Source organism: Tarenaya hassleriana, unplaced genomic scaffold (genome assembly GCF_000463585.1).
Source record: "Tarenaya hassleriana unplaced genomic scaffold, ASM46358v1 Cleome32, whole genome shotgun sequence".
Classification (NCBI taxonomy): Eukaryota; Viridiplantae; Streptophyta; class Magnoliopsida; order Brassicales; family Cleomaceae; genus Tarenaya; species Tarenaya hassleriana.
In genome coordinates this window covers 155093-164530 of record NW_010966372.1, presented here as the reverse complement: position 1 = coordinate 164530, position 9438 = coordinate 155093, and the positions used below count along the sequence as shown (strand labels likewise).

The 9438-nt window shown below is 42.2% G+C and overlaps 4 protein-coding genes across 5 annotated transcripts in view; 3 read left to right on the top strand and 1 right to left on the bottom strand.

Annotated features, from left to right (window-relative positions):
* The window catches only part of LOC104820764 (cysteine-rich repeat secretory protein 39), a 2162-nt gene extending 1188 nt beyond the window's left edge, over positions 1 to 974 (bottom strand). The window contains exons 1-2 of the mRNA XM_010551348.1: positions 557 to 974; positions 11 to 162 (exon numbers count right to left, since the gene is read on the bottom strand). Coding sequence (XP_010549650.1) covers positions 11 to 162; positions 557 to 953 — 549 coding nt within the window. The 5' untranslated portion in view covers positions 954 to 974. The remainder of the gene's footprint in view (positions 1 to 10; positions 163 to 556) is intronic.
* A 1030-nt stretch (positions 975 to 2004) lies between these two features.
* LOC104820763 lies at positions 2005 to 3763 on the top strand. Its single transcript, XM_010551346.2, is given in 2 exon segments — positions 2005 to 2635; positions 2637 to 3763. Coding segments are annotated over 2 exon segments (1191 nt in total). The 5' UTR covers positions 2005 to 2276; the 3' UTR covers positions 3469 to 3763.
* Positions 3764 to 4779: 1016 nt separating this feature from the next.
* On the top strand, positions 4780 to 8384 carry LOC104820762. Its single transcript, XM_010551345.2, has 3 exons — positions 4780 to 5282; positions 6311 to 7453; positions 7652 to 8384. Exons 1-3 carry the CDS (start codon positions 5165 to 5167, stop codon positions 8092 to 8094), a joined length of 1704 nt encoding a protein of 567 aa, XP_010549647.1. The 5' UTR covers positions 4780 to 5164; the 3' UTR covers positions 8095 to 8384.
* A 201-nt stretch (positions 8385 to 8585) lies between these two features.
* The window catches only part of LOC104820758, a 3598-nt gene continuing 2745 nt past the window's right edge, over positions 8586 to 9438 (top strand). For both annotated transcript variants that reach the window (XR_772964.1, XM_010551340.1), the window contains exon 1: positions 8586 to 8981. Coding sequence is in view for 1 of the 2 variants with exons in the window: in XM_010551340.1 (XP_010549642.1) it covers positions 8634 to 8981 (348 nt within the window). In the remaining variant the exon portion in view is untranslated. The remainder of the gene's footprint in view (positions 8982 to 9438) is intronic.

The window sequence follows — 9438 nt, the reverse complement described above, 5'->3', positions numbered from 1 at the left end:
AGCCGTGGCCGTCGACGACGCCGGCCGCCGCAGCTGCCAACGCCTCCCCCCTGATCTCCTCGAATCCGGCGAACGTCTCCGCCACGGCTCCGTCGCACGTTTTGTGGATGAGGCCGTGTTCGGGTGCTGCTTCTAAGAGCTTGTGGTTGTGAATTTTACCTTCTGGAAAGATCACGTGAAGGGTGTTAACTGAGAGGATAAAACTACTAACCGATAATGTTGGAATAATCATTAAAGTTCCCAATTATTATTTAAATTTTGGATTTTCGTAAATTAACATGGAGGTCCAAAATAAAATCTCTGAGTGCACATGCAGATACTTAAAAAGTAATTTCACGTTTTGAAAATATCAGAAATCCAACTTTATAAATGGTAAAAATAATATACACATTGTTTATGTAATGATCCAAAAAGAATATAACTACAAATTTTATATATGGCATATATGACACACTGTTTTTTTTTAATGAAAACGTACAGATAGATTTATATATAAATTAAAACTCCATTAGAAAAAATAAAGAAATCTTTGCGAATGATGGGAAATGGTATATACCGACACCATTGCCGTCGACAGCTTCAGTTTGGTACTTCAAGTGACATCCTCGGATTTGAACACGAACTGACGTGGCATTTCCACATAAACTGGCCGACAGCTCATGGAGATCAGTCACGCACGTACGGCATCTATCACTCGGATAATCTTTTCTGCATTGGAACATTCCAGAAACTGCGGAAGCTTCATTGCCCACCAACGTTTTAAAGAAACTGAATCGAGAGGATTTCGATTCGAGCTCGTGGAAGAACAAAGAGATAGCTTCTGAATGAGAAGGAAGGTTCACGTCTGTTTCGCATTGTTTGTACACCAAGGTGTCGTAATCGAACGGAGATGCGATGGCGAGAGGTGAGAGAAAGAGAGGAACGAGCGCTAGGGTTTGTGTTAGAACACACATGTTGGATAAAATTAAAAAGAGATTTAATTAATTGGTCAAATTAATCTTTCTGCATCATGGATGGAGAGATATAATAGTAGACGTGGGTTGAGTTAGGTTAGACAAATAATGGAACAATTACTTATTATTTTTCATGTTTCTGCTAATGACTTTGTATAAAGCTAGGTTTAAGTATTAAATTAGGCCGTGCATGGGTACTAGTTTCAAGCCTAATCCTTGATTATCTAACCATAATATTGACATGATAACGATTAGGAATTAAAAGTTCGTGATATCAAACATTTCTAAAGCGTTGGCAAAAGATGGATTTTCGTGAAGCTTCTCAACTAAATATACCTACCATGCATGTAATCGGCAAATATAATTATAAACACATGATTATGATTGATATAATAACGTTGCAATTAGTAATCGCCTATAAATTATGGATTAATCGATGATTAAAATGTTAAATAGTTAAAATGGAAATGGTTGTATACATGAACCGTGTTTGTTTTCTTTGGCTTTGGTATATTTTTCTCGCTTATCTTGTATTAAAAAAACGTTCCAATAACCTCAAAATGTTCCTTCTTCTTCTTCTTTTTTTTTTCTTTTTCATTTTGTAAGGTATTCATGATTTTGCATGTAACTTCGACACTGATAACTGTTATTGTTTTTTTTTTTTTTTTGGGGGAAAGGGATTTTTTTCGTTTTTTTTTTTTTTTTTTTTTTTTTTTTTTTGCGATTTGAGGTGTGAATTTATAATTATACGTTCCTCTAATTGATTAGTTTGGAATTCTATAGATTATATACATGCCATAAATAGTAAAATCAGATCGTGAACGAGGAGCATCTTAATTAGTTAATTTTACCTGAATCTCTAAAAATAGAAAATCGCTGTAACAAGACATCCCTCTCTTCTTTGACCAAAGTCTCGCTGTATATCCTAAAATTACATAAGAAACACGTCAAACTCTCGAAACTCTTACCGCAGTGAAAAAAAAAAAGTCAAAACCCTCTCTCTCCGCAAGATTCTCTCCCCCCCCCCCCCCCCCTCTTATAACCTTATGACCGTTGACACAAAATTTGAAACAAAATTAACGGCCAAAATCTTGTCTGTAAAAACCGTCAACCCCTCCTCTTCTTTCGGATTCAAACCGAGATTTAACGTACAAATCCACCCATTCTTTCAGAACTGTGATTATAATCGTAGAATCGAGGCGTGCGGTGGGGTTCATTCTCTTCCGATCCCACCCACCTCTCTCTCTCTCATATCGCATCTTGTTCTTCGTTTTCTTGTAATAGAAAACGTAGATCTACGTGAAATCTAATCGACCAGACAACATGGGTCGGCTGAGATTATCGTTGCCGGTCCTCGAGATAAACGTAATCTCGGCACAGGATCTTGCCAGCGTGTCCCGTAACATGAAGACGTACGCTGTCGCATGGATCAATACCGACCCGATGCGCAAGCTCACGACCCCCGTGGACCAAACCAACAGAGCGAACCCTATCTGGAACGAGAAGTTCGTCTTTCGGGTCAACGACAAGATCCTCAAGGTCGACGCCTCCGCCATTGTCATCGAGATTTACGCCGCGGCTTGGGCCAAGGACGCTTTGGTCGGATCCGTTAACGTCCTACTCAGCGACCTCTTCGCTCCGTGGTCGGGCTTTGCCGACGGCGATGGCGGAGGAAACAACAACGCCCCTCCACATCCGCCGTCCCTCCGGCCGGCTTCAAGGCTTCCTCCGCCTCGGCGTCGCTCTCCTCGATGGAATGCAGCGGAGCATGCCGCTTTCCGTCGAGGTTTTCAACGGCAGTAACCACCGTGATAAGACAATGGACGACATCGGCACCAACGTTGTCGGAGGAGGGATCCTCCGTCGTACGCACAGCGATCAGACGGATCTCACGACGTCGACGGCAGATGACGTGTACGGTCTGAAAACGGGGGTGGTCAACCGCGGAGGAAGAGGTAACGGTAACGGCCATGGCGGAGGCGGAATAGGGTACGGAGGTACGGACAGTATGGTGAACGGTTCTGATCTCTGTTGCTCGGATATCGGGCCGTCGGCGTCGGTGGTAGCGGCGGCGATTGCTCAGGGACTATACAACCGGCAAAAGCCTCCGGCCAACAAGGAGGACGCGAGCTCGATCCTCGAAGGCACGACGGAGGGGGTGAAACACCGTTTAGAGCGATGGAGGAGCGAGACGACGCCGAGCTATGTCGAGAAGCGGTACAAGGATGCGGATTCCGGCGTTACGGCGGCCGGAAGCGATTCGAGCGGGAAAACGGGTAGCCGGAAAAGATGGAGGAGGAGGCGGAGGAGAAGGGACAAGCAGAGGCGGAGAGAAGAAGGCGACGAGGAGAGGAAGAAAGGGCTGTTTTCGTGTTTCGGCAACGTTTTCGGGTGCGAAATCTCGATAACATGCGGCGGCGGAGGAGATGGAGGGAGCTCGAAGAAGAAGTATTCGAACAACAAAGTGGCGAATCTCAGCTCTGTGGACGAAACCTTTAGCCATTCTGCAACTTGAGATAACATTATTAAGTGATGAAGTCATGCGGGGGCTAAATTGATAATTGAAAAGTATCGGACGAAAGTATAAATAAAAATAAATTCATTTATGAGACGTTGAAAAAGTAGCATGTGAAAGTTATTTCGATTTTTTCTGTTAGATTTAATTCCACGTCAGATACATAGGCAGAATGAAGACACATACATATACGTTGGATTTCTGATTGTATATCAGTCTGTTTGTATATTCTTGGGCTTTACACATACATTCTTATGACGTGTTTTGAAAGAAATAATACCCCCGTATTCCACTAGTTTTCATATTAGAAATAAATTTCATAATTTATATGAAATTATATTTATTTTAGATATGATACTTATTAAATTTCATATTTATTTATTTTTCGTGTCTATACACACACATATCTATGATTATTTTTAAAAGATGGTTATTCTCATATTTTAGCATAATTTTTAAATACAAATTTTATTCCAAAGCATACCAATTAATTAACTACCACTACAATCATACAATTAAATTTTAATAATTTTTAAGCTAAAGTGAAGTTGCATACTTTATTCAAACAAAAAAAGGTCTAAGTACAACTTTTCACAATCCACCAATGTAGTAATTCCATGTTTAGAAAATATCACAAAAACGTGATTAGAAAAATAGGTCTAACTAGGCGGCTCAATAAATGGGGAGAAAATCATTAAATAGTTATATCCATTACAAATGGATGAATACGACATTTCATAGTGACAAGACATTTATGGTCACGTAAAATATAATAAGAGAGAGAGAAAAAGTATGAGTTTTGCCTAATAATTTGATTTGTCCAACCTCCGAATATCTTATAAACTATTACAACTATATTTTATTGGATCTATAATTTTAAATGCAGGTCAAATGTCATATATCTATAATTATGATAATATTTGATGTTCAACCGATTAAGAACGAGGAGTCAGAGAATATTTTGTGGAAAACTATATAATAAATTCGAGTTATATATTTCTTAGAAGCTAACAAAGTGCAAAACCAACTCAATTAAATTGCGTGTAGCGAATTTGCCCCAATAAATGCGAATGTCAACATTCCCCCCCGGAAGAATTTAGAACGACTGATTTTTTTTGTCATGATTCCTGTGAGGGATCTTTTAGATTGATTATTTTGTTGGGAACTAATTTGTAAATGTTTTACAATAGAGGGGTGCTCAAGAAAAGGTTTTTGGGTATTCACGAAAAATAAAAATAAAAAACGGAAAAAGCGAAGAGCACGAAAAAAAGAAAGAAAAAGAAAAGGCAAGAAAACAAAAGGCCACGCCCACCACACCATGTCCACCACCACCTCACCATCCAACATCGACCTTCTCCTCTTTCTCACGCAAGTTGAACTTCAACGCCTCTCTGCTCTCTCTCTCTCTCTCTCTCTCTCTCTCTCTCTCTCTGCAAATGTTGGTCGAGCGAGAAATCTAAGAAGAAGAAGCTCCCAATTCTCTTAGTTTCTCTCTCTATAGCTCTCTCAAAGCGAGAGACAGGAAGAGAGAGGGACAGAGAGGAAGACTGGTTTATCCAGTTTCCGGCGACTTAAACGCGGATTTACGTCCCCAATTTCTGCAGATTCGAAGAATCTGAACCTCACCCACTTGAAATTGACTCGTGGATTTTGTTGGGTTTCTCCGAATTTCGCCAGAAACCCCGATATTCGTACGATGTTTGGGTGTGGTTGCGACTGCTTTTACTGGAGCCAGGGCTTCTTCGAGTTGGAAACCGAATCGCCTGAGCCAAAGCCCTTTTCGCTTCCGTGTCCTCTTCCTCGTTGGCCACAAGGTACTGATAATAATCCTTGAATTAGAAAAAAAAGTTTGATCGATCTATTTACTGTTTTTTTTATCAGGAAATTTATGTTTTTAGGGCTTAGTTGCAATTTTTGTTTTTTGTTTTAGAAGCCCTTATGTTTCCTATTTCCTCCCTTTCTTTCCAAGATTTGTATTTTCACTTGTAATTTCAAAGTCTTTGGCTTTTGTTCTTTTGCCAAATTATAGATATGGCCAAAAATATCATACGGTGAGTCAATAATTACTTTAAATTGCGGACAATTTGGGGAAAAATCTATACATATACATATATATACATGATCTCAGTTTTAATGTTATTCATCGGTTTGTGTTAAATCATTCATTTTGTTTTTGTTTTGTATCATCTCAGTCTGTAACAAAACCATAGATTAATTTCCTGTAGCATTATCCTGGTAAAGATTCCTGTTTTACATGCAATTTGTGTAGTTTATGGATCACAATTTATAAAGCCCTGTAATTTAGATGGACAGTAAGGTACTTAGTGATTCATCTGATGCGGGATTATACTTAGCTAATTGATTTTGATTAGCTTTAGTATCAGTTGTTGTTCTGGCAGAGATTTTCTAACGTGCGATTTGAGAAAAATGCGTTGGAATATTCTTCATGGACACCCGTTGTCCTTTTCCTAGTTCTTGTCTGGTCCATGAGCTTGCCCTTTGATCAAAATTCTGGATAAGAACATAACTTAACTAGGAAAGAAATGTACAACAATCATTGATGGGAGCTTGTTCATACAATAAGCTTTTGTCCATTAATAACCCTAATTTGTCTGGCAGGAGCACAGGGATTTTCATTATTTGAGTGTCTGTTTTCAGAAATATCTGCAATTTCTAAATCAAATCCCGAAATAATGTTTGAATGCACTGTCATCTCTATTCGAAGTGAAAGATTCAATGTGTTTCTTTGGATGATATGTTGGAGAACGTTGTCGAGTCATTTGAAATCTCGTAAAATATCCGGCTGAAAGTGATGAGATGTTGCTTTGTGTTTTCTTCTCAGGTCGAGGTTTTGCCACAGGAACGATAAACCTTGGAGAGATAGAAGTGGTGAAAGTTACCAAATTCCAGAGAATTTGGAGCTGTGGTTCGTCCCGTGGGAAATCAAACTCTGCCTCGTTTTACAGACCCGTGGAAATCCCGGAAGGCTTCTACTGCCTAGGTCATTATTGCCAGCCAAAGGATCAGCCATTGAGAGGCTATGTACTCGCAGCTCGTGCTAGTAGCAAACCAGTCAATATCAAGGATGATCACACAGAAGATCTCCCTCCCCTACGAAAGCCCGTGAGTTTTTCTCTAGTTTGGAGTTCGGATTCAGACAAAAATGGCGGCGGATACTTCTGGCAACCTAATCCTCCGGTAGGTTACAAAGCTATGGGCGTTGTTGTTACCGATAGACAGGACGAGCCTGAACCAGAAGAAGTTAGATGCGTTAGAGAGGATCTTACAGAGAGCTCTGAAGCCTGTGATATGATATTAGGTGTCGGTTCTGATTGCCCTTTTCGTGTATGGAGCACGAGACCTTGCGAGAGAGGGATGTGGTGCCCTGGCGTCACTGTCGGGACATTCTTCTGCTGCACCCACGATTTGTCTTCTGAAAACGCCCTCGACATTGCTTGCTTAAAGAATCTTGATCCGACCCTACACTCGATGCCGAATCTTGACCAAGTTCATGCACTTATTGAGCACTACGGGCCAACGGTCTTCTTCCATCCCGAGGAGACCTACTTGCCTTCTTCCGTGCCGTGGTTCTTCAAAAACGGAGCTTTGCTCTACCGACACGGGAAATCAGAAGGTCAACCGATCAACTCCACGGGCTCGAATTTGCCTGCAGGAGGGTTAAATGACAGTGAATACTGGATAGATATGCCCGAAGAAAAGGAAGCAAGAAGTAACCTCGAGAAGGGAAACTTGGAAAGTTCCGAGCTTTACGTCCACGTGAAGCCAGCGCTCGGCGGAACATTCACCGACATCGTGATGTGGATATTCTGCCCATTTAATGGTCCAGCCACGCTCAAAATCGGTCTGCTCACCCTACCCATGAACCGCATTGGAGAACATGTGGGCGACTGGGAACACTTCACCCTCCGCATCAGCAACCACACCGGAGAGCTATGGCAGATGTTCTTCTCGCAACACAGCGGAGGTGGCTGGGTTGAGGCTTCAGATATTGAGTTCATCAATGGCAACAAACCGATCGTCTATGCATCCAAACACGGGCACGCCAGTTTCCCGCACCCGGGAATGTACCTGCAAGGCTCAGAAAAGCTCGGGATAGGGGTGAGGAACGACGTGGCGAAGAGCAAGTACGGGCTGCAGATGTTCTTCTCGCAACACAGCGGAGGTGGCTGGGTTGAGGCTTCAGATATTGAGTTCATCAATGGCAACAAACCGATCGTCTATGCATCCAAACACGGGCACGCCAGTTTCCCGCACCCGGGAATGTACCTGCAAGGCTCAGAAAAGCTCGGGATAGGGGTGAGGAACGACGTGGCGAAGAGCAAGTACGGGCTGGACGGGAGCCGCAGGTACAGGATCGTGGCCGCGGAGTATCTGGGCGAGGGAGCGGTGGAAGAGCCGTGTTGGCTGCAGTACATGAGAGAATGGGGACCCACCATTGCCTACGACTCGGCTTCCGAGATCAACAAGATCATGAACGTTCTTCCTCTGATCATCAGGTACTCTGTTGCGAACATTCTCGATCTGTTTCCCATTGCTCTTTACGGCGAGGAAGGTCCTACAGGTCCCAAAGAGAAGGATAACTGGGAAGGGGATGAGATCTGTTGAGAGGTGTAAGCCTCCCGTACAGTCCAAAGATTTAGGGGACGGAAGTCTCTGCCTGGTGGTGAGGGTTTGGAAAAGGACAGGTCTCTCATTGCAGGGGATTGATTAGTTGAATGTAGTTTTATCAAATGGTTGTGATGGATATGTGTATAATGGTGTATAATATGGTATAGCGGTCTTGTTTTGGCGACTTTGAAAACGCTGCGTTTGTAATGTGGCTGTAGCGGTCGAAGTGGACTGCGTTTGCGAACAGGTGACACTCCACCGGTCGGGAGATTTGTGTTCCACGAACATATGATTTACATTGAGCAAAGTAAATTGATATAATCACATTTTCTATCCGAAAGGAACCAAAATGTTCGGTGGCCAATTACTTTATACGTGTCAGTTTTTCATTGGGTATAAAGATACATGTTGTAAACCAAGCCGTAGAGTATTATACTTCTCCGGTCTCTATTTATTTACCGTAAAAATACGATTAAAAAAATTATTTTTATTATTTGGATTTGCCTCAACGGTAATAATAATCATCACCCCTGTCAATGGCGAATCTGCTCCTTCAGCTCTCTTCGTCGTCTTCGTGTTCTTCACCTCTTATCCGAAACCCTAGTCATCGATATTGCATCGGGAGAATAGAGAGGCTACTATGGCGGGACATTGTGATCCGCGATTCCCGCGAGTGCCCTGCGGCGGGCGGTGGACGTTTCAGATTCCGGTCTGAGGAGGGGCTCCGTGGCCGCGGAGGCTTCGATCCTTTCGAGTTTGGAAATAGGGAAAAGAAGAGGATGTGGTGGTCCGATTGCGATGAGGTCTATGATGACTTTGGTTTTGGTTTTGATGATTGGGAGGAGGACGACGATGATGGCGAGCTTCTGCCTATGGTTTTTGAGGTGTTGTTTGCTTAAACTCTAACAGAACACGTATCATTTTTGTCTGGTTGGATAATTGTCTCTTGGAGTGACGGGTCGTGTTTGGTAGCCGAGAAAATTTGAGGGAATGAAACTGATTACACTAGGGGTTGTTGTGGATAATTTAGCAGAATTCTAGTTTGAGTTCCGTGTGGTTCTGTGTGTTTGTGTGTCATCTAATGGGTTCATGAGTTTTCCCAGAAAAATATAGTTAAGCTAAGTCTGAATTTCAGGATTGGGGGCGTTGTCTTTTGGAATGGAATGAATTACAGGGTTTCAGTTCAGTGACAACTGACCATGCCATTGTTCTTTGGGGGTTTTCTAAATGAAGATTTTCTGGGAAATGGCGTTATCGGAAGAGGTCTAAGTACAACTTTTCACAATCCACCAATGTAGTAATTCCATGTTTAGAAAATATCACAAAATTTGAGGTGTGAAT